At 36.5% G+C, this 25,539-nt stretch overlaps 1 protein-coding gene across 1 annotated transcript; it reads right to left on the reverse strand.

Annotated features, from left to right (window-relative positions):
- Positions 1-6,371: 6,371 nt before the first annotated feature.
- Positions 6,372-23,951, reverse strand: LOC128990418 (putative leucine-rich repeat-containing protein DDB_G0290503). Its single transcript, XM_054412775.1, has 11 exons — positions 23,714-23,951; positions 22,603-22,805; positions 21,626-21,813; positions 21,352-21,458; positions 18,338-18,482; positions 15,670-16,010; positions 14,107-14,293; positions 11,514-11,753; positions 9,261-9,437; positions 7,875-7,985; positions 6,372-6,575 (listed from the first exon to the last, which is right to left on the reverse strand). The coding sequence occupies exons 1-11, from the start codon at positions 23,884-23,886 to the stop codon at positions 6,513-6,515; spliced, it is 1,935 nt and encodes a 644-aa protein (XP_054268750.1). The 5' UTR covers positions 23,887-23,951; the 3' UTR covers positions 6,372-6,512.
- Positions 23,952-25,539: the final 1,588 nt, after the last annotated feature.

Consider the following 25,539-nt stretch of genomic DNA (forward strand, 5'->3'; position numbering starts at 1 on the left):
AAAACACTTCAACATACTAAATTATTTGTATTTTTAAGCTTTTTAAAATAGTCTAGAGAGAAATTTTGTGTTTTGATGGTAAAAAATGAGAAAAACCGTTTTACCCCATAAAACCCCGTTCCCATCATCCGATCATGCTGAACAAACTCATTCAAGTTTATCTCGCATTACACCTTCAAACCAAACTTCATCAAAATCAAACAAAAATTACTCAAGTTATCGCGTTCACGGACACATATATACTTGAGTATACTGTATTTAGTTGATTTAGAGGGATTTTAAAATTTTGTTATTTTTTTGTGGTGATGTTTTTTTCTGTACAAGAATGTTATTTTTTTATTTTACTAGGAAACTTTTAAGATGCTATTGTCTAGGCATATTGTGTGCGTGTGTGCAAATGTTGTACGAGTGTGTCGCCTGCTTCCCTTCTGCCATTGTCATGTGCCGCCTCTAGCCTGCTCATCATCTCCTCCGTTATCTCAGCTTCTCTGCCAAACTCTGTCTCCATTCCCCAACTTCTTAGGCAGCTCATGTAAATGCACAATCTTTTTTTTGTCACACAGACAAATTTCGTACAATCTTTCAAAATTCCTCAATAGACATAATTTTAATTTCTGAAACTTGGCTCAAACCTTCGTTAAATGACAAATGTGTTGAATTATCTGGCTACCATATTTTTATAAATGACTGTCTCCATAAGTTTGGTGGAGGAGTTGCTGTTTATGTTAAGTCTCACTTTCCTTCCTTTATACTTTTAAAGCTCAGAAACAGTGGGTAGACCTGAATATTTGTTTTTGGATTTTTGTATTAAAAAAACACATTTTTTGATTTGTGTTTGTTACAGAGCACCTCAAATTGGGTTCTTGGCCGGAGTTTGGACAGCATTTGGTGGGTCTATGCTGCCTTGCTATAGTCAGGTCATTGTGATGGGTGATTTTAACACTGATCTACTGGGACCACTTACTTATGACCAAACTACACTTACAAATGTGTTTTTCTCCTGCAACATTACCATCTCGCCTTTACTCGCCACACATCACACTGCGGCTCACACACTGCTGGATATCATAGCTGTTAATGACCCATCCCTAATCGCCCACCACGGTCAATATTCGGTCAGAATCCTTAACAATGAACTGGGTCACTTAAAAAACAAATTAAAGAGTTAAATTAAGAGCTCTCTTACTCTAACTAAATCAAACTCACCAAAATATTACAATGCTGACCCATCTAGCCCAGCAGTAACCTTTCCCCAGAATATGAGTGAAGCCGAACCTACCTTGAATGATAGCTCTAGTCACTAGATCACCAATCCCAGAGGAAGCAGCCAAAGACATCATGCAACCCACCCAGTTATCACTTCAAGACTTGTCTAACTTCAGTCCACTGCCAGAGCCACTACTTCACAAGCAACAGCAGTGTAGTGAAGTGAATGGTTCTCTGTCAAGATCAACTGATGGCAGCGACAGCAACCCACAACAGGGGATGGAGCGCAACACATCATAGGTGTGCACAGCCCAGTCTCCTTCTTCAGCTCCGGGGCTACATCTACCCGGTGAAAGTGTCATGTGTTGTGCAAGACAATTTGGTGCAAGGGACATTCCAGAAGGTGTGCTGGGAGTAGTTGATGGATGTACAGATACAGCAGGAAAAGCTTTTGTAAATATTAGTAATAGTTTGGGAGATAAGCAAATAAATGTAAGCAAGGGGTGCAGTAATCTCAATGATAACGGTTTTTTTGGGAAATGAACATGCTTATTTTTCATTAGAACATCCAGGGTTGTGCCAAAAAGTTAGAAGAGTTAAATATTTTTTGTCAAAGTACCATAGTCAATATGAAATATTACTATTGTCTGAGCATTGGTTGGGAGATGACAATAAAGAACTCTTGTTTGTGTAGCGAAAGTAATGTTTATGTAGCCAAAGTAATGTTTATGCCAGGAAAAGTCAGCTGATCACTAATTGTTTTTGGTGTATGGTAATTTCCAATTTCCGAAGATCTCAGCTGTTTGGAAATGGGCTATTTTCCAACCCTCCAAATTTCCAATTTTTTTTTGTGATGAAAACATTTTATCATGGTTGGTATCTGTCGAGGTAGCTGAGTGGTCATAGTGCTCGCTTAACAATCAAAAGGTTGCCGGATCAATCCTGATAAAAGTCAGTAGCTTTTTGATGGTTTGAAACTGGACCCAGCTGTTTCTAATCGTTGGGTTGTTAATGATCCTTGCTGATGAAACAGCTGATTTTAGACAGTAACAACTCTTCACAGACCTCATTCCACTCTACACCATCCTTGACTCCTATTTGGGTTCAAATATGCACATAGGTGGTGTCATTGACTATCCAACACAAGTAGACTTCTCATCCAATTGTAAAATTTGATGCTCGTTTTTGCGTCTAGTTCATGTTGGTGACACTGGGCCCTAGTGTCAACGCAATTTTGTTTTTATTATGTAAGTGTTCATTTCATGATTTGAGCTATACTGTTTGGTTATATAACTTGGGGACATGTTATTGTTTATGATTAGATTGTTTTATTTGGCAAAACATTTTTTTTTTATGACCGATGAAATAACAAGAAACTAATTGTGGACAAAACACGACCCCTACAGGATGGAACTAAAAATGTCTTTGCCTGATCTATAAGATCTATATTTTACCTAAAAATAACTTAAGCCCCGTTCACACGGAACGAGTTTACAAGCTACACGCCGGCTTTTTTACACGCAGCTAGTAAAAAAGCTCAGTGTGAACGACGTACTCGCTCAAAAGCTGCTTGTAAAAACGCTCTGGAAAAAGTTGGCGCTGCCGCCACTTTACACGCCAACTCGCCAGCTTTTGAGCGAGTAAGCATGTAAAGTAGCCCAGTGTGAACACAGTTGCTTGTGCTTGTGCGCATGTTACTCAAAGATGTCGGAGGATTTGGTTCAAGCCAGCTACTGAGCGAGTGGAAAAAGCATCGTGTGAACGACTACAAGCGCACTCACCGACTCGCCGGCGTCTCTGTACACGTTGGCGAGTGGACAAGCTCCGTGTGAACGAATACAAGCGCACTCGCCAACTCGCCGGCTTCTTACACGCTTGCGAGTAGCTTGTAAACTCGCCCCGTGTGAACAAGGCTATAGTTGTGTGTGCTAAAGTTATATTTTGTACCTAATTTGTTTTACCGACTATGTTGATAGGTTTACAGGTTGCTATAGCTCACAATAAGTCATTCCATTAGTTTGACTTGTTAAACAGGTTTGTGTATCAATCTGTTGGTGGTTTTGATTAAAAAACAGGCAACTACTTTTACATGGGGATGGAATGTCTACAGTAGTTGTATGAATAGTCAAAGGTGGCGTCCCCATCTCTTATTGATGTAACAACTACATGTTGTGCTGGCCGTAGATTGTGGGATTGATGGCTAAAGTGCCAAATCCAAAATAGAATCTTGGATAAATTCCTCTTTATAAATTGATTTACAACCAACTTTCATTTAACACTAACTGTGTGCCCGTTCTAAGGGTATGTTTCCTGATAATTTAAAAATAGCCCGGACGATACCCATCTACAAGAAAGGGGACCCTTCACTCCTGTCCAACTTCAGACCGATATCTATCCTCCCATCTTTCTCCAAGGTGATAGAGACCATTATGAAGAAACAACTAATAGCCTACTTGGAAGGTAATGCCATTCTGACGGAAGCCCAACACGGAATCAGAGGTAAACACTCGACCACTTCTGCACTTTTAAGCCTTGTTGACGTTATTTCCAGTGCTTTTGAGGAGGGTGAGTCTGTCCTGCTAAGTTTGTGTGACTTGAGCAAGGCATTCGATGTCGTAAATCACAAAATCCTTCTTGCTAAACTGAGTAAGTATGGGGTGGGTGGCGCAGTCCTTGGCTCACTGACTGAATACCTGAGTGACCGCAAACAGTATGTCACTCTGAGAGGTGCCTCTTCCAGCGTTGGCAGCATACCTCACAGCGTGCCGCAGGGCTCGGTGCTGGGGCCGGTGCTCTTCACTATCATGATCAATGACCTCTCACTTAACAACCGTACTCTACTGTTTGCTGATGATACTACTCTGTTCTCTAGAGGGAAAGACCTAGAGGATCTCTGTGGAGAAGCTACTGTTCTACTGGAAGAAGCGAAGAGCTGGTTTGCCGTCAATAGGCTCAAGGTGAATGAGGACAAGACACAGACCATCCTGTGTACCCTCAAACCTGCTGTGGAAGATGAGGCTGTAAAACTCCTGAGCTTCTGGCTCGACCCCAGGTTAAATTGGAAGCATCACATAGACAAGGTATGTGTCAGACTATCTAGAGTTACTTACCTACTAAGAAGACTTTGCCCTACTTTAAGTCAACCCTCTCTGCTGATGGTCTATCACGCCCTCTTCCACAGCCATGTGTCGTACGGCCATGTCCTATGGGGCCATTCTACAGCAGCCCCATGACATCCTACTGCTCCAGAAGAAAGCCATGAGGATAGTGTCATCTGCTGGCTACAAGCAGCACTGCCGCCCTATATTCATCCGACATAGGGTGCTCACTGTATTCAGCCAGTATATCCTCAACATCCTTGACAAGCAGAAAATTGTTTCAAAAATGTTGTTAAAAATGTTTCAAAAGGAGAAGTACAATGTACTTCTCAAAGACAAGGTGGGACTCTTTGGCAGGAGGGAGGAGGTCCACACCCACAATACCCGCAGAGCCCCAGACCTTGACATGCCTCGGTGCCAACTTGCACAGACGATAAGGAGTTACCCGCGTTCGGCAATTAGGATCTTCAACACCTTGCCTAAGCGAGTGCGTGACATGGACCTGCCAGACTTTAAGAGGGCGATTCGTGATGGACTGCTGTATAGGCCATTGTACGCCTTGCATGAGTTGGAAAGCGAACCCCTTTTTGTAACGTGACACGTCCGCCACAAAAGTATATGTAGATATTTTTTAATGGTTTTTAGTGTTTATATGTAAATAGTAGTAACATGACGCAATCTATCCAACATGTCGGTCAACGATGTAGAAGACAAGTATTTCAAGTAAGTAAGTAGTATTTCTACGCACGGGGATCTTATACACTGATTCAAGGTCTTCTTTCTTGTTATCAAAACTCAAGAACAATTTAATACACAAAGAATCTCTGGTTCCTGATCGGGATGATGCTTAGTTAATTAATATCATTACGATTACACTATATTATTGCACTTGCGATTAATTAAATTTGCTATGTAAGAAAAACGTTTTTAATCTCACTTGGTTGGGATTTGCTTTCAAAACCTGATTGGAAATGGTTGTGGTATTTGTAAACAACATTTGTAAACATATCAGTGACAGCTAGAAAAAAAATAGTCTTGATCCGAACAGCTGTTTGTTATTTCATAGATGATTATGTGATAAAAATTGGACAAAAACTTGACAAAAATCGCACAAAACTGCATTTTTGAACGTCCGTAATTTTATTTACAAAGTAGTGAGGCCATATTTTAATGGCTTAAGACACTCTTGCCAATCCAGTGAATACATTAAAATGACCTGGATCTTGATAGGTACTCTCGTTTTCCTGGAGAAGTTAGTGTAAAATGCCATATTGAGTGTTACAGACAGACAGAAATAGAGATAAGACTCGTTTCTGCTTCTGTAATGTATAAAACGTAAAAATAACCTACAAATATATAATTCTGAGCAATGTACAGACAAAACTCTAATTCTATTTATATAGAAGATATATGTCATCAATTATCAGTAATTAAATAAAAATGAAAAACGGAAATTTCAAAGACAGAATTTTAATGCTTAGATATTTTCAAGTGAACACAACACACAACACAACACAAAAACATGTAACACAAATTAGTTTCTTGAGTTCAGACCAAAGCATTTAGTTACATAAACAAAAACAAAAATTCTATTTAAAAATATTTCAAAACAAAGTAAGTTAAAGTACGTAATTTAAAAGAAAAACTAATCTTACTGCAATGACATACTAATTAATAGATTTTCCTCCAAATCTATTGCTAGAATGACAAATAAATAGTCTTACATAACTAATCTTACAAAAGATAAAACAAAAACAAATTGTATGATAACACTTCTTAGCTTTAAGATATTAGACTATATTTTAAATTAAAGTAGTGAAACTTCTCTTAATGTCTTATTTCAAACCCCAAAATCTATTAGTTATTTATCAACATCCATGCAAAATAGGCACATTGCTTGAAAAATACCATGTATGACATTATTATAGATTTTCCTTCAAATCCATTGCTAGAATGACAAATAAATAGTCTTACATAACTAATCTTACAATAGAGAAAACAAAAACAAATTGTATGATATCACTTCTTAGTTTTAAGATATTAGTAGACTATATTTTAAATTAAACTAGTGAAACTTCTCTAATGTCTTATTAACCCATAAACCTATTAATTATATTAACATCCATTCAAAATAGGCACTTTGCTTAAAGCACCCATGACATTATTCTTATTCTAAATAGCACTATCACAGTTGTAACTAAACACTCTTTAAACTTCGCTGAATTCAAACTCATCCTGAGGCACAGATTCCACCCACCTTCTGGTGCTGTCCTGCAAACGTAAAAAACATGTTGTAATAACCCTTTCAGGTATACAAGATTAGTATGACCAAACCCAGGCCCGCTTTTATAAACGGGCAGACTGGGCATATGCCCAGGGGCACCGATGGTTGAGGGGCACCTGACAGGCGTCGTACAACTACTGCCCGCCTGCACTAGGAAAAAAGGGGGGCACTGATTTTGAGTTTGCCCAGGGCTACACTGACCCTTAACGCGGCCCTGACCAAACCTCTCCTTGCAAGTAAGTCAACACACCAGCTGAAAGCTATAGCGGACTTGTGCTGCAACCTGGTAGTCAAGTTTAAACTTACTACTCTAGGGTTTAGGTTGATCAGTGGCTGATTAGACATCTCTTTAGAACAAGGGATCTCTATAGAAGGGGGAAGCCTACAGTGGACGGCTCGGTTAGAATCTTTAGTAGCTGCACCTCAAATTAGACTTTTAAGCTATCCTGTGTGTCATGAAAAACTTGTTTGAAATATAATTCTGAGGGGAAAATAATAAGTATTGTTACAAGTCAGGAGCCCCGTGCAACAATTGCCAGGCATCGTCTCAAAAGGGTTCTTTGTCAACACGGATTCTCCAAACGCACCAGTGATAGACAATAGACCCATGTCAACGGACTACGTGAATAGAAGGCCCAGTACCTTCTACAGCTTCCACGGCGATCTGTAAACAGCTTTGTCCGAAGGGGCATGATCCCTCTAGAATGTTCCACGGCAAGCTTATCTAAGGGACCGTCTTCCGGCACACGGCAGTTGAGTTGAGTTGAGTCTAGCGGGTCAAGTCCGAGGATCATCGCAGCGACCGCCCGCCGGTGTGAGTGATCAGTGACAGTGACAGTGACAGTGTAGTGACAGAGATATAGATAACTCCTGTAGAGGTTAGGTGTAAGTAGATCATTGTAAATTAGAATAATCTCGGCTTTAGCTAGGTTAGGTAGGGTTAGTTAGGTGTTGGGAAATTGTAATTATTGTAAATAGAGAATATTTAGTGTAAATAAATAGTTATTATAAAATCGCCAAGTTTTTATTGTAGAGAACCCGTTAAGTCCGTAACAGTATAATTAGACACTGAATAATAAACAGTAGAACTTTGCTAATATGACCTTGGCTTATATGACTCCTTGCATTATCCGATCCTGCTATTGCCTATCGGAGATAATAATATCGCGGTAATATTGTGACGATTTAGGTACGGTAAATGTATTAAATATTAATTTTAACTAGACCTAGAAAGAAAACAATGGTATGGGAAAAACAAATTTAGTCATAATGGCGAGAAATATTACCTGAGATTTTCCAGCAACAGCTTGGGCAATATCCTCACGAGTGACGTTAATTTCTTGAATTATTGCTTGCTGTCTTTTCTCCATTTTAGCTATTTTGCTTCGTTTCATAAGCTGCAACCACAAATTGATAATGTATTATTTCTTTACGCAGTAAATTTATTTAAAAATAACCTTAATCACATACCACTCTTCTTAGAATTGTACTTTGATATCACAGTAACCTATATGTACAACATAAAACTTACAGTGAAAGTTTGTTGTCCAAATTAACACATCTATGCTTAGACAGAGCAAACTTCCGTCCAGTGAAGCCAACATTAAGGATTGTTTTAAAGGAAGCGCAGTAATGGAGGACCAGCTGTCAGCATTACCCGGGTTGGCAACATTTTACATTGTAACAACAGAAGTTGGTGTATAAAGAACAGACCAAATGTTTGGAAATGGGTTCTTATTGTAAAAAGATGTTATTACTGGGGAAATGTTATTAGGTGATATCTGTTGTTGTTTTGTTAATTTTTTTAAACCTCTTTTTGGAGGACAAATTCTCTATCATCACCTTATTATTATCTTTCTGGTTACTGAATTTAGCATACAAAATAAAATGCAGTGCTCTTTCAAACAAAATAACATACAGATCACAACTTTTTTAGTAGAGTATTAATAATAGGTATATAATAATTTACTACAACAACTCAAAAAGGTAATCATTTTTGTTTTCGTTCTTTATGAGGATAAAGAAGTTCCAAATTTTCCAAGATTAAATTCTGCTGTTTAAACTATTAACATTTTCCTCTCCACTCACAGAAAACTATCTGAGCTAAAGATAACCAGTTTTACAGGGTTGCAAAGGTCTTTGGTACAAAAATCAGTTTGGAATAGTTATTCACACATACTGTACATGAATAGATACACATATTTTATGACAGTGAACCAAAATTTCTTCAACAATTTGTGGAGTTTATTGAAATTATTTGGATGTTAGGACCAGAGACGGCCTTAGGCATGTGCGAAAGGGGCAAAAATACACAAAACATATTTTAAGTCTTTCCAAATTTTGATTTGGAATAATCCCAAATAATCCTATTGCTTGTTCTACTTTTCTGTTGTCGTGTCAATTAAAAAATCATGATTGCTGAACTGAACTCTGATCAAGATACTGCCCTACTCACGAGTGTCGCTACAATTTGAAAAATCATTACCATTGTTGTCGTGTTATGAGAGATGACCACGGATGTTGCTGTGATCACAGAAATGTATCATCCTATGAGCATGAGCAACATTATGGTGGTTGGGGGGGAAACTTTTAGTAAGTAGTAGGGGCTCGCTTTGATTGTTTACAAGGTCCTGCACTATCTAATTTCTGACTTTCAAGATGAGTACTCTTACCTCCTCATTCTTTAATGTCTTCAGTTGTTTTTTAAGACCTCGTAATTCATTTTCATAGTCGGTTTTTACTTTTTCTTCTACCTTTAATTCTTCTTTCAGCTTATTAGTTGATTCCTCTTGGCCTTTTTGGATGTCTTTCATTATGGATGTGTGTTTTTCCATTTCACTATCCATTTCCTAGAATTTTCAAAACACAAGATTGATAATACGTAAAAATAGCTTGTTCCCTAGGCCTATTAGGGAAATTTGCTGATGGAACTAAACTCACAGATATTCAAACCGAGTAAAATTAAATTCAAAGCATGGCTATTTGTATGGAATAATTAGTTTATATAACCCTAATAGTCTCTTTGAGGAAACACATTAGTCAAATAGCAATGACTTATATACTGATAACAATAACAAATAACTAAAAGAATCATAAAGATAAAAAATTTAAGTAAGTAGGAAGTCCAAACTGTAGACCATATTTCTATTTTCAGTTTTTCATTTCCAAAGGTTTTTTTTTCCTCACACCAGCATTCCGACCAAACAACACGAAACAGCGTGATTTTACTATACACTTAATCCGTGTACGCTTAAAAATAATTTGGCAACACTTAAAGATATTAGGACTACGATCGCGGTGCAGCTTTCCCCATTTCATTCAATGTTTGGATTTAGCCTAACCTAAAAACATATTGCGCAGTGTTTGAAAGACAAATTATTTATATGATTTAGGCTAGGCGCACACGAGCGATTTTTGAGGCGTTATTTCATCGGCCAATCCGTGCATCATGTATTAGGCGATCAAAAATTGTGATTTTAAAATCTGCAAAATGCTACAGATTCGTAGGCGAGGTGATTGTCGGCCGGGAATCTGTAACGTACAGGTTGTTACCTGTCTGCGCACACGGTCTACAAAAAAATCGGCCTGTCACTGATATTCCATTGTATTTTAATAACTATAAGATCTTTACTACCATTAAAACATGTTAATGTTTACTCAAACTTTTGTAAGTTTTATTTCCGAGTTTAGGCCTACCCCTATTCAATCAAAATCAAAGCTGGATTAGCATATATTATAAACAGGAATTTTTTTAAAAAGATTGTCCAAAAATACGTTGTCTTAACTAATAGTAACAGTTTATCAAAACTTTCAACATACATTCTATAGTAATTAATTCTTCACGGACAGGTGAAGGATATATCCGCCTAAGTCTTTGGCAATAAAGGACGAGTGGGGGATATATCCGCTTATGGTTTTTGATAATCCGGACGGGAAGCGAATATATACGCCTTCTCTTCAGACAGACTGGCAGGTGCTTGAACAGTAATCAGATGTTTCGTGGTACCAAGACGCCACTTTCCTGCTCTCTCCATGGTTGCAACCTCCCCGCACTGCTCCCTCTCTCCCGTGCCTACCCTCTCCCGCACCTCCCCCTCTCCCGCGCTCCACCCACCTCTTCTACGCACCCTCCCACGACATTTCGCGCTCAACACTACGTTGTCTTTATTTATTGTTTAAATATTGTTCTTTGTTTATTGCCTAACGTTGTCATGGTCATATCATCAAAGACGGGTGGTGGATATATCCGCTGCTTTTCTACTCATTCACGCACGGGTAACGGGTATATCCGCATAGTTAAAAACAAGTAAAAAATTATTTTGACAGTAAGAAGTGTTCCATTGTGTTTATTTTATATATACTTATATATAACAAAACACAAATAAGGAAAATTAATTTTTATTTTTTCCTATAACTTTTTCTCGTTCTATGTCACGATTTCGCCTGTCCGGGAAAGGTTAATGAACTTTTCTCTGTAATGACGTAAACAAGTGTACAGTTTATAAAACAGTCTAGTTTATATAAAGTATCCGACTTACTTGAACCCAATATTTACGGTCTCATTTTTATCTTTGATCTAATTAGAAGAGCAAAAACACAGGTTAATTCAACAAAGTCCATTTTAGGATAGCTGTAACACACTCGAAAAAAAATAATTTCTCAACTAAAAAATCACCACCTGTGCACCTAGACATAAATCAAGGGCGATTTATTTTTTGCCGATTTCTTTATTGGTCGATCAAAAAATCAAATGTGTGAGCTTAGCCTTATAGTAACTGTAGAAAAAACATAATGTGTAACACAAGTGTAAACTGCCTTTGCTGCACTCGAGAAACTTTCCACACTCGCCTACGGCTTGTGCGTAAACATTTCTCTCGTGTGCAGCAAAGTGCCACTTCGCCCACTAGCTACTTAAATAACTATACCTGCATTTTTGCCATGTGGCTATTTTTCATATTATTTATCGTCTGATTATGACTTTCATCAAGAAGTTTGATTGACTGTTCCAGACATTGTTTCTTCTCTAGCGTTTCCATGAGTTCTTCCTGCATGGGCTTTCCTTCTAGAATTAAAAAATCATGCTTTTCCATGTAGGATTTCATTTCATCAATAGTTCTTTTATATTCTTCATTTGTCTTAATCTGGTCTTCTTTGCTCTTTAACAACTATAAAGTAAAAAATTTGATAAAGTATTGCACATTAAACATTGTGCCTTACTTTAGAAACAACAATCAGTTACAAATTCTAAAACTTGGAACAATAAGACTACCTACTACAGTATCACAGCATTTTTAAAGAAAAAACATTGTATGACAAAACCTGGACCATATAATAGGCAAAGTAAAATTGTTTAATATCTTTAACTTCTCTTTTGTAAACAGAGGTAAAAACTTAGAAATTCTTGGTAGTGGTGTTTTCAGGGTGTATACTATTTTATTAATGTGAAATTCCAGGTTTTTTCCTGGTTTTTCAAAGTTTTTCCAGGATTCCGCGTGTCTGTTTGAATCCACTTAAACTATAATCAATTGAAGACTTGCAGCTTAAGTATACAATATACATCAAATTTGTTTCAAGTCCAGTGAGCTAGTGTTGAAAAAATAATAATCCTTATTAAGTAATAATTTTCATTGTCATCATTACTTAAGGCCACGGAAACATTGTCTCTCTCGATGGCAGCAAAATCCTGAATATCTTCATTTTTTATGAACACAATATCAACGGCGGCAAAATCCTGAATATTTCCTGCGGTCGTGTGGTCGCTTCCCACAGTGACGTTAAAGTAATCACAGTCTTACGTTATCATAGAAAAATCCTGGACATCTCCCGCGGTACGTATACATTATCGCTGTCTCTCGCGATCACGGAAACGTAATCATCGTCATCCGCGATAGCGGCAAAATGACGAAAATGTTCCGAGGCCGTGTAGACACCATCATTGACTCCCGCGGTCACGGGAACGTCATCGTTGTCGTCCGCGATCTCGGCAAAATCATGAAAATTTCCCGCGGCAGTGTAAACATCATCGTTGATCCCGCGGTCACGTAAACGTCATCGTCGTCGTCCGCGATCGCGGCAAAATCATGAACATCTGCGGCCGTGTTGACATAATAACCGTCGTCTTTCGCGGTCACGGCAAATCACGAAAATCTTCCGAGGCCGTGTAGACATCATCATTGCTACCCGCAGTCACGGAAACGTCATCGTCGTCGTCCACGATCTCGGCAAAATAATGAATATTTCCCGCGACAGTGTAAACATCATCGTTGATCTCGCGGTCACGGAAACGTCATGGTAGTTTCCCGCGGTCACTGAAACGTCATCGTCGTCGGCCGCAATCACGGCAAAATCATGAGCATATCACGCGGCCGTGTAGAAATCATCATCGTCGTCTTTCGTGGTCACGGCAAATCACGAAAATCTTCCGCGGCCGTGTAGACATCATCATTGCCTCTCGCAGTTATGGAAACGTCAGCGCCGTCGTCCACGACCTCGGTAAAATCATAAGCATCTGCGGCCGTGTAGACATCATCATTGCCTCTCGCAGTTATGAAAACGTCATCGTCGTCGTCCGCGATCTCGGCAAAATCATGAATATTTCCCGTGGCAGTGTATACATCATCGTTGATCTCACGGTCACGTAAACGTCATCGTCGTCTCCCGCGGTCACGGAAAAGTCATCTTCGTCGGCCGCAATCGCTGCAAAATCATGAGCATTTCACGTGGCCGTGTAGAAATCATCATCTTCATCTTTCGCGGTCACGGCAAATCATGAAAATCTTCCGCGGCCGTGTAGACATCATCATTGACTCCAGCGGTTAGGGAAACGTAATCGTCGAAATACGCAGTCGCGGCAAAATCATGAATATTTACCGCAGCCATGTAAACATGATCGTCGTCCCCAGTGGTCACGGATACGTCATAGTCATCTCCCGCGGTCACGGAAACGTAATCGTTGTCGTCCGCAATCGCGGCAAATCATGATCATTTCCCACGGATGTGTAGATGTCATTGTCGTATCCTGCGGTCACGGAAACGTCATCGTCGTCTCCCGCGGTCACGAAAACGTCATTGTCGTCGCCCGCAATCGCGGCAAGACGCATTTTTCGACTACAATCTTCTACCGGGGCTAAAATAAAAATCCCGGAATCGGTCCAAAAATCCCGGCTTTTCCCGGTTTTTTCCAGGTACCTTCAAATTCAAGGTTATTTCCCGGTTCTCCCGGTTTTCCCGGTTGGTATACACCCTGGTTTTTATCTCGTCTTACATCACTATACAATTTTACAATTTACCGGTATCTAAAAAAAGTACCATACAGTAAGTTTAAAAAATCAAACTTCCAAAGTCCTAAACAAAACCTTTAGAACTTTTTTTAAGATCTGTGATATGATTTTGATTTTAATGGTAACAAATTAACATTTGATTTACGGTAAAATAACTATCAACTTACACTTTTCTAAACTATTACCAACTTTTATGAAGATAAAAAAACAATTGGATTTTAAAATGTCTAAATTGTACCTTGTCTTCATTTATTCTCACAGCTTCCTTACAGCTTTTGATTAGTTGTTTGATTTCTTCCTCTTTCACTTGAGAATTTTCATTAAAACTGTGTAGTTCTGTAAGTTTCAATGTGAGCTGCTCTATTTCAGCAGACAAGTTTTCATTGATCTGTTTTAGAGTTTCATTTTCCTTAAGCTTGCTCTCTCTGCAATGTACAAGACAGTCAGATGGAATTAGTTTAGCCATTGACGTATAGTATCACATTTTACTGTTGATAAAACTAGATTTATTTTATTCCCATGTTAAACTTATGGTAAGTGTTGGAATGATATTTTTATCTTTGGATTGTTCCAACCGATCTTAATGAAACTTTATATGTATGTTAAAGTAAAAGGGACTAATGGTGGAAAAAATTCACTTAAACCAATTCAATAAGGCGGCCATTTTAATTTTTAAATTTAATTTACTTTTTAGTAATTTAAATTTTTTTCTGTAATTTTTTTTTTATTGAAAACTGTTGATTAAAAAAACAGGTAGAAAAAGGCTAAACTAGACTGGCTGCACCTATTTTGCCTTATTTTACAACTAAATTTGAGATATTTCAACTATAATGCAAAAAAAGTATTCTTGAAATCATTTCATATGATACGACATTTTTTAATAATTTAAATTTTAAAAACTGAAATGGCATCCAAAATAAAAACAGTTATGAATAATTAGACCAAGATGATATTTTAACATGGGGGCTCTTCCATATTAAATTCAAAATTTCATTAAGATTGGTTGGAAAAATACACAGATAAAACTGTTTATGTAATGTAAAAATACAAAAAAAATACAGTTCTTCATTTTATCTTTATTTTACTCCAAGAACCATTTACCAGAGTTTGGATTCACCTTCGGGACACCCTGTATAAGTAAATACTGACACAATATAAATTACTGATTTTACAATACAAATTACTGAATGGCAGGTTTGCTGCGGCAGGGGTATATATTCTTCTTGTGTATCCACGTATCTACAACTTGTTTGGTGGTAATAAGAGTTTTGATTCATGCAGACACTGGTTTCAGGTTAAACCATATGAGATAATGGTTTACAATGTCTTAACCGTTTGACTACTGAATGTAAGGTATTCAACTTTTTCAAGCAAATAACAAAAATTATAAACTTTATCATATAAGAAATTAAATACATAAAAATATACACATCCTTTTCCCCTAATTTATTACAGTTTTATATGTACTCCTGTCACTCAGTGTTAGAATTCTTTGATTTAATTGTGGCCACAATGTTTGACAAAAAACAATATATAAAGGTTTTGGGCAATTTGTTTGTATGATAATTTATTGTATATGACGATGATGTTTGATTTGTATAAACAATCTGCTAAAATTCCTAATGAGTGTTCAACAATATGTACACCGTTATTCCCTTATCTAACTGCTTTTTGTATTTATTTTTATAAATGTTATTATTGTCAATAACTATAACTTTAGCCATAGATAAAACATACTCCCTTAGCTTACTCCCATTAATTTTTTTTGTATATGTAACAACTAAAAGGTTATTGGATTTACCTTTCTTGCTTACACAAAACTTTATTTTCTTCTACACGAACCAAAATATTCCTCTTGGTCAAGTTGAGATTTTCAATTTTTTTCTCAACATCAGAATTGTTCTCTTTCAATATACTTAATTTATCCTCTAAAGCTTTCATTTCCTTCTTAAGCTCACAAACATTATTTTCTTTCTCGGTCAATTTGCTGATGTTAAGTTTAATATCTTCCTCTAAATACAAAATACTTTTCTTGTAATCTCCATTTTCAGTTTCAACATTTTCATATCTCTTCAACGTTTCACGTAAAGTTCTTGCTTGATTACTAAGAACTGGTTTCTTGTCTTCATACATTTTAATCTCCTATTATGGTTATGGAATCAAACAATAAGCACATTATTAAATAAAACTAAAAAACAAATAATAATTTATAAAACATTTTTAGGAAATTAAAATATAGCTCGCATAAAAACAGGCTCTTGAGTTTTATTTGCAAGACTGTGCTGCAGCCAAAATGACCAAAATGGTTTGCACCTTCAAACTAGAGATACTAACTTATTTTCTCCTGTAGCTCCAACCAAGAAACAATTCACACAGCTAGAACATTACATTATTAAAACTCAATAAAAATTACTTGCCTAATGCCATGGCCATTAGGGGACTCAGTAGAATATTAAATAGTTTGTACTAATATTTTATATTGTCTGTTGTCTTAGTGAACTGCCACCACATCGGCTAATAAAAAAAAATAGAGGTAGTGTTTGTGAGACATTGTTAAACATATCAAACTGATTTGCAACGTAATAACATGTACATTTTTGTGCAACAGCATAATGGCTGGTTCATCAAGTAGGCCTAAGCAACGAACTCTGATACCCAAACCAGGGGCGTATTTAACTATCTAAGTTTGCTGCCCCCTCCCCCACCACTCATCAACACGCTCCCTGACCTAAGATTACCCCAATACATGCCCAGGCGGCTGATTTGGTAGAATAGTAATCGGCAATTGCGTGCTGCATCAACAAATCTAATAAAATTTTGAGCCCTTTTTACAGATGTTTTTGTTTTGCCGTTATCATGCAAAACGCGATTTGTTGTGGATACATGGAATGCAACGTTGTTGTATCATATCATAAGAGGCATAATCACGTTTTGCTGTGCGAAAATGGCACACAAAAACGTCAGTATACAAGGGTTCTTATAACACATATAGTCAGATCAGAAATACAAGAATCACAAATTCTTTTATTTAGAAATCTGTTTTTATTTTAAAATTAAATTAATCAAAACGAAAAAAATTAAGTATTAAAAAGGTAAGTACTGGAGATCTGATTAAGTGTTCAATGAAAAGCGTTATAAGCATTTTATCCATGACACATTCTTCTTTACAGAATAACATAAAATTTTGCACGGGATAAGTTAGTAATTAAGTTCACACTTTCCTCCTTGATTTTAACCTAGCAAATTATACAATAACTGATCAAGTTAAGTCCAGGGATTTCAGCAGTTCTCCTTTAATATACAAGACTGCTAGTTAAAAAAGTCCTTATTCAGAAGATTGCCTTTTTAAATAATGTGTTGTCTTTTAAAGGCATGAAAACGATCTTTCTGCCGAGCAGTTGGTTAAAGCTGTGCTTACAAATATCATTAATGCTATCTCTAAATTTGGAAAAACTAATTGAAGATCTTCTCTAATTTCTTTCTGCTTCATTTATTTTTGTAAAGCCCTAATAAACAAGGTCAGCTCCTAAAACGTTATAAAATATTTACAACAGCCTAAGTATTGTTTAAAAAGAGCTTTTCTATCAGAGTGAGTACATCCAGAACCAGAACATACTTAACTTAATATTCAATAAGTCATATCTTATAAATTAATCTAAGAGTATTGTGAGAGTTATTTATTTTGAATTCACTTAGATTTTAAATAACTTCTGTAATACCACGAATATTAGAACAGAAACTGGTATGGATAATACACATAAACAAATGACGCAACTAGTCCGAATCCTATACAAATAATATTAACATGTTGGGCTGGTGAAATAATTTGTTTATGTTTATCATCCACCCCGTTTCTGTTCTAATATGCGTGTGTACTTATCAAGCAACGGGTACACTAGTATTTATAAAAACTGTTTGTAGGAAGGGCATTTCCCCATACTCTGAACCAAGCTATCGGTTTGCTTCCTTCCCCAAACAAAATTTCTTGCAGGAGCAAGGGCTCCAGCAGAGAGATGTAGGTGGTAGCCGTGCCCCCCCCCCCAGAGTTTTTTTTTTATATTGGTAAATTAAAATTTCAGGGTAATGGGAATGAGTACAACAGGGCCTCTGGCCCCTGGTATGTCCACCTGTGTCACACCCCCCCCCCCCACCCCGGTAAAACTTTCTGGCAGCACCTTTGTGCAGGAAGCCCATAACAAATTAGTTGTAATAATGATTCTGTGATTTTTTCACACTATGGTCAGTGCTCGATTTGTAATTTGGTGCCGGAACTGTAACCTATTAAAGGTGATTAATACCTATTTATGCCAATATTTTTATCATTCCGAAAGTGAGGTACCGGAACGCCATTCCGCAAATCAAGCACTGACTATAGTTATAATAATTACTTCATTTTGTTTACAAATAAACATATGCTAGTTGCAAATGTAGACAAGTTCACCTTTTAAGTAGTAATTAAAACTACTCACCCTAACTTTTTTCTCAACACGTTTCTCAGCTTCATCTACAGTTTCTTTCAGCTGCTTTGACAAATTAGTTAGCTCATTCCTTTTTGATGTCAAGCCATGCATCGAATCCTTTTTTTTCTCCAGTCTGATTTTAAGATTGCAGTTTCTGAAATCAAACATTTGTGTGAAAAATTGCATTACTACCCAATATAATAAATTATCTCACCCAATACACACTCATCCCCAATTGTACTTGGATTCAAACACACCTATTGTGATTTATTTAGTTTGGAGGTACTGTATTCAAATTCAATAAACTGATCTTAAAATAGTTAACTTCACTGTAAAACTCAAGATTATTTACTAAGTTATTTATTCTGTTAAAGTTTAATAAGTACTCACATTGCAGCACAACATTTCCAGCTGCTTTTTAGCGAAATTCCCTATAGGGAAGTAGCTATTACCGTAGGTCTCATGGTAAGACCTAGACCCGGGACCGATTTATTTTTTCGTTTTGAGGTCCCCAGAGGCCAAAAACACCATCTGGTCAAATTCATATATATTTATATAAGTGTACATTAGCACGATAACTCGAGCAAAAATAATCTGATTATGATGAAATTTGGTCAAACGAGTTGGCAAACCAGCAGGTATAGGACAATGGGAACAGGGTTTTACGGGGTAAAAATGGGGGTTTCCCATTTTTCACACTAAAAATAAAAAATGTTCAATTTCTTTCAAAATTATTTTGTAGAGCTCATAAAAACAAATAATTTAGTATATTGAGGCATTGTTGTATGCCCAACGGTAATGGATAAAATTCCAAAAAAGTGTAAATTTTAAATTACCATGTTATTCTTATGGAGAATAAATAAACTGTTATAGTTTGCTTGTCTATGGACATAACGAAATTTGGAAAATATTTTGACTTCATACTTAAGCTTTCAATATTTTAATAAAAATACCCCCGTCGCAGCAAGCCTGCCGACTAAGCAAATTTCCATTTCTCTGAATGATTTTCAATTGAATCTATTTACGTTTAACGAGTACCTAGGTTTGCTGCCACAAGGAAACTGAAACTAATAAAGTGTGTTTTAGTAAAATATTAATAGCTTAGTATAAAATAAATAAATTTGCCAAGTTTGATCAAAATATATCCATAAACAAACAAACTACAACATTTTCAATATTCTCCTTAAGAATAACATGGGAATTTTAAATTTAAAATTTTTTGAATTTTCTCCGTTACCAATAATTGTACAAAAACACTTTGATATACTAAATTATTTGTTTTTTTAAGCTCTTTAACATGGTCTAGAGATAAATTGGGAAATTTTGTGTTTTGGGGGTCAAAAATGAGAAAAACCAATTTTTACCCCATAAAACCCACCGGAAAACCCCGTTCCCATGGTCCGATCATGCTGGTTCGCGAACTCATTCAAATTTATCTTGCCTTACACCTTTAAACCAAATTTCATCAAAATCGGACAAAAATTACTCAAGTTATCGCGTTCACGGACACATATATATATAAATCTATATATATATATATACTAGCTGTACCCACGGGCTTTGCCCCGTATAACTTCACAAGTGAGCTCGTTCGCATGGCTCAATCACGTCCTGGTTGAAGTTCGTTCGCTACGCTCACTCACCTTTAGGTTGGAGCTCGTTCGCTCCGCTCACTTGCCTTCGGGTTAGCTCGTTTGCTACGCTAACTCTCTTCCAGGTTGAAGTTTGTTCGCTACGCTCACTGACCTTTTGGTTGCAAATTGGCTGTAGTCATAAATTTAAAAAAATAATAGTGCTGCACCCTGTTGGTAATCCTTGTAACTTTAATGCTATTGAACATCATAGAACAGAACCAACTTGTTTAATTGAAACAGCTGTTAAGAATTCCTTTTAAATATAAAAAATCATAAGGTTAACATGGGAAATTCCAGAGCCACTGGGGCGGAGCCCGAAAGCCCGATCAGAATAAAAACTACTTAGTTTTCCTATTTAATGCCCAAAGAATCGGTGTACCGAATTTCAGCCTCCTAGGTAAATGGGAAGTTGGAGAATTAGTGATGAGTGAGTGAGTGAGTGAGGGCTTTGCCTTTTATATATTTAGATATATATAGTAAATAAATCTGACAATTTTAAGGGAATAATTTTGTGGAGTGTATATATCAAATATGTATATCAAATCAGTAACAAAAATGATTTTCAAAATCCTGTCTAGTTGTATTAATCATCTGTATATATAAATTATATTTATTTACAAACAAACAATATAAACAACAGTTAAGTGTTTAATGTATTTTGAAGTTTGAAAATGGACTAATGTCCGAAACATGTCACTTCTTTTTATAAAATATAATATACAGGGTGCTCAGTTGTACTTATTTACTTAAATATTTAATATATATATATATATATATACATATATAAAAATTTGAACGAATGGTGTTTTTGGCCTCTGGGGACATCAAAATGAAAAAGTAAATCGGTCCCGGGCCTAGGTTTTACCGTGCCACCTACGGTAATAGCTACTTCCCTATAGGGAAATTCGCTAAAACACACCTTATTGCCTTCCCTGTAGCAGCAAACCTAAGTACTCCTTATAATTAATGATATTTAAATATAGCTCGGCCGCTTAGAAAACGACCTGCGCGCTAATGCTAAACCAATGCTGGAGGAGGTCGTTTTCTAAGCGGCCGAACTATAGTAAATAAATCTGACAATTTTAAGGGAATAATTTTGTGGAGTTCCAGCCAAGTAGATAGAAATTCGCTTAGTCTGCAGGTTTGCTGCGGCGGGGGTATTACATAGTTGTCTTAGGCAAATGTCCTTTAACTAAATGTCCTTACTAAATGTCCTAAAATGTCCTTTAATTAAACTGTCTATAATGTCTTCAATAATAAATATGTCCCTATATTGAAAAAAATTTAAATCTTAGGTTTATAAGTTATAACCACAGTCATGTCTTCGTTAAATACAATTATGATACTTGAGAAATGATTCAGCAGTGCAAGCAATATTTTCACACTTACATATTTTCCTCTGTGTTTATCTTGAGTTTTAACTGCTGTATACGAGAAGCGTTGACTTTCTTTGACTCATTTAACTCTTGATAGATCATTGATACACCTTCATTAAGCTGTAAACAAATGAACAAAGACCAAATAACTCTACCATTTATTGGCTACTAACTAGTTCACACTTTTAACGTCACATTTCCTCCAAGGTTAGTCACATTTTTTATAGATCTAGAAATCTTTGAGACAGTATCAGTGTCAGAAAAATATTACATGCAAAATAGCTTACCTGTTTATATTCCTTGAGGGTTGAGTTGTAGGATTCTATTAAATGAATTTTGTTTTGTTTCATTTTCTCAATTTCTTCCTGAATATCTTTACATTTAACAAGCATTTCCTCATTTTTAAATGCTAAACTTTGAATTTCACTCACCATATCTTCTCTGTCCTTTACCATAACATCTTTCAGTTCCTTACCTGAAAGTATAATAATATAGAGGAATGTTGTAGCTGAATGTACCTATTTCAAAATCTAACACAAAGAGATGTTTTAATGAAACCCTACAATAATCTTTAATATTTCGTAGTAAAAATGTTTCTCGACTGCGGTGAGATAATGATAGTTCATATGGCAGCAGCAAAAATCCATCCCATTAAGCATAACTTACATCCCATGTTAGTCTCAAAATACATTCAAATTTTATTTCTCTCAGTTATTCGTATTGATTTTACATCTTCTTGGGCTCAAAAAACAACATTTAGGTGATATATATAATCCTGGAAAGATGATACGTGCACTCAGCTAGATTTATTTTGGAACCATTACTTCTAACATTAAAATAGCAAATCTGTGGTTGTACAGTGATGATACTTGCCTGAGCTGATGAGGCAAGCTGTTGCAAGTGCTTATTCAGTGGCAAAGCAGAACATCAATAATCGGGATAAACTGGGACTGGACCCCATCCAAATTACCAAACTATCCGTATTATCGAAATGACTTTAGAAAGGCCCTGCACACTCTATTTGAGCAGTGGTGTACGTACATCGAGCAGTGACCCTCCCCCCCTCCACCCAGTACATGTAGATGGCGCCCCCCTCCCTCACCATTACATCACCATGTTTTATTTATTTCAGCAAAAGCCATGATTGCGGCAAAATCCAAAAACTCTTCTGTATCTTGCACCCGCAACAAAAAACCTCTTGCGCCCCTGGGCCCAGGCCCATTTATAAACGCGGTCCTGGGTAGATCAATTTTTTAGTACTTACATTTTTTAGCTTTTTCCTCCAACATAGCTAAACATGATACTTTACTCCTGGTGATTTTATCTTGTACAGCTTTAGATTTTTTCTTTATTTGATCAAACTCGGATTCAAGCCATTGTTTGCTTTCTTCAATGCTTTCTCCAAGAGTTTTCCCCTTTACCACATTCTGCTCATACACATTAATGAAATCTTCAACTTGCTTTAATCTAAAAACATACCAACTTGATAAAACCTTTTCAAATTATTTTTCAAAATTTAAATTTATTAAAATTATACCCTAACACTTAACTAACAAGCGTGTTAAAAATCATTATCAAAATGTTAAATCATCTAGTTCATTGTTTTAATGAATATGGTTTGCCTTTTACAGGTAATTAATAATTGAACTAAAATATCAGGCATTGTGAAAACTAGTATTGGGGTACAGTTCAGATAACCTACGATGTATTATCAGATGAAATTTTCATTCAACATAAATATTGATTTTCTGTTATGGGTATTTTAAAGAAGATAAGAGGGCACCCCGCCACTCTTTTACAGTGTGTTGCGGCCTTTAGGTTAGTAAGCGTTCAGTTTAGTTTAAATATGAGGATTGTTTTTAAGTAGGGCTGTTTATGCGTTGCGTATAGCTCCGTAGTTAGCGTGTACGCCGCAACGAGGCTCCTCGTCACTTACTAGCATTATTTGTGAACAGAGTTACACCATTTACCTACAGCTCTATAGCTGATGAGTGATGACATTTAAGTTCGGCCTACACCTAAATGTGTGTTTAAACATTTTTTTTCAAATTGTTGATGTAAAACATCATGTGCGAGTTAAGTTACCTATCAAGGTTATGTAGGTTCTCTGTGGTACTGTAGCCGATCATTGGAATTATTAGAACTTAGAACTTGAATTTTGCGTTCATTCATTGATAGATTTTACAATGTGCAGTTATTGTTTTTACAGTAACTTAGGCTACCATACTGAATTAGGTAAATATGTCCACCAATAAAAATGAGTACAATGATAAACTTACTGTAATAAACCTATTTTATAACAACTGTATCACTAAATGTTAAGTAGTAGGCCTGGCCTAGCTAACATCCAACAAACTGTTATATTTTAAACTTACTTTTCCACAACTTTATTTCTTTCCTTTAGCACATTCATATATGTTAGGCTGCACTCCTCCTCATCCATTTGCAGTTTTATACTTTGATCACTTTGGCGCTTTTGAATTTCTAAAAGTTTTGTCTTCTCTGCTTCAAGTTCTTTGTCCTCTTTCATCAACTTTATACGCTTCATTTCAAGCTGCTTCAAATTAAGTTCAACAAACCTATTTATTTTACGGTTTTCCTTACAAATGGCCTCAGCCCTCGATGACATGGCTCCATCGTGTTCAACCAAATCAGTGTCCCTTTGGCCTAACTCATCCTCGTAAATGCCTGAATCATTTTGTGATGTAAAGCCCCCAGTGAGTTGAGACAAGTCGCCTCCTTGTGAAAAGACGTGGCTATCTGGGTATGATGTCATCCTAACAAAAAATAGGTAAATTTGTAATAGGACTAAATGCAAGTAAAACTTGTGCTGAAAATGTGGTATCGGTATCGATAAATTAAGACTAAGTATGATAGGCTACCTCGATATAAGTTAACTAGGCCCAACTTTGTGTTAAGTTTTCTTAATTTAAGTTATTAGATTGACGACTTAATAACAGATCTCAGGCAATACTTAGCTTTATAAGTTAGCAAGGTTTGCTGAACTAAGTTATTTAAGAAGTTTAAGGTAAGTTAATATTTTGACAGACATAGTAGGAGGCCTAACTTGAGCCTATTAACTTGAATTTGGATGTACTTAGACACCATCAGCCACCCCATCCAGCGACCTGTTTGTGAGGCAATATAACCGTACAAACTACGCAGCAAATAGGCCTAGGTCTCTCCTTCAGTAGGCGTAATTCTTAACTTCTCAGTGCAACATCGGAAAATAAAATTTTCTTTTTTAAAAATGTAGGAAATAAATTAATGCCCTGACTCTAAAAATGATAGTTTTTTCGCGCAAAAGCGTCGGAGAACCATGGAAAAGCGCAAAAAAGTGAAAAAATATTGTTTACACCAAAATCAATTGTGGGGTACCGGTACTTAATCAAATTAACCGGTAGAGCGAGCTGAACAAGAATATATATGGATGTTAAAGGAGATATGGCCCCAAAAAACTACGGTTAGGTTACTAACAATAAACCTAACCCAACGTAATCTAACTTAACCTAACCTAGCCCAACGTAACCTAACCCAACGCTTTTCCGGTCGTAACTTTGTTATTTTTAATCTGATCTTGAATTTGAATATCCACACGTTCGATTTACGCGAAATTGTTTTCCCCGTTTTCTGACACTTTTTCCATATCTCCCTTAATATCCATCAGATCTTGGAAATTCTTGCATAACTTTAGTTATAATTGTTCAGCTTGCTCTAATTTGAGTAGCCTAATTCAACCACATAACCTATTTCCGCAAAAACTTTGTTTTTCCCGTTTTCCACTTTTCCATGGGTTTCCGACGTTTGACGCGTAAAATACTCATCATTTTCAGAATCAGGGCGTTATTACCTACATTTTCAGAATAGAAAATTTCATTTTCCCAGGGTGCACTGAGAAGGTAAAAATTAAGTACTTAGCCTACCTCTCCTTCAAAGGTCTGGCAACAACGTCGCTGAATCTGTCGACTTCTTTCACGACAGTGTGGCAACTCTCAGGAAGAGTTGTCTACATCCTACATGCAGGAGCGACTTAAGTTAATTTATTATTGTTACCTAGGCCTATTGCCTTTGTATATAAACGGCCTGTTGACTTAGCTACTTCACAGCAAGTCAGCTAAATATTTAAGATTTGTTTAGGCCTACCAAATCTCACCATTTCAATTAGGCCTAGGCCTACATAAATAGGCTACATACATTCATG

The sequence above is a fragment of the Macrosteles quadrilineatus genome, unplaced genomic scaffold, assembly GCF_028750875.1.
Source record: "Macrosteles quadrilineatus isolate MER2022 unplaced genomic scaffold, UCM_ALF_1.0 Scaffold_3__2_contigs__length_128488019, whole genome shotgun sequence".
Taxonomy (NCBI): Eukaryota; Metazoa; Arthropoda; class Insecta; order Hemiptera; family Cicadellidae; genus Macrosteles; species Macrosteles quadrilineatus.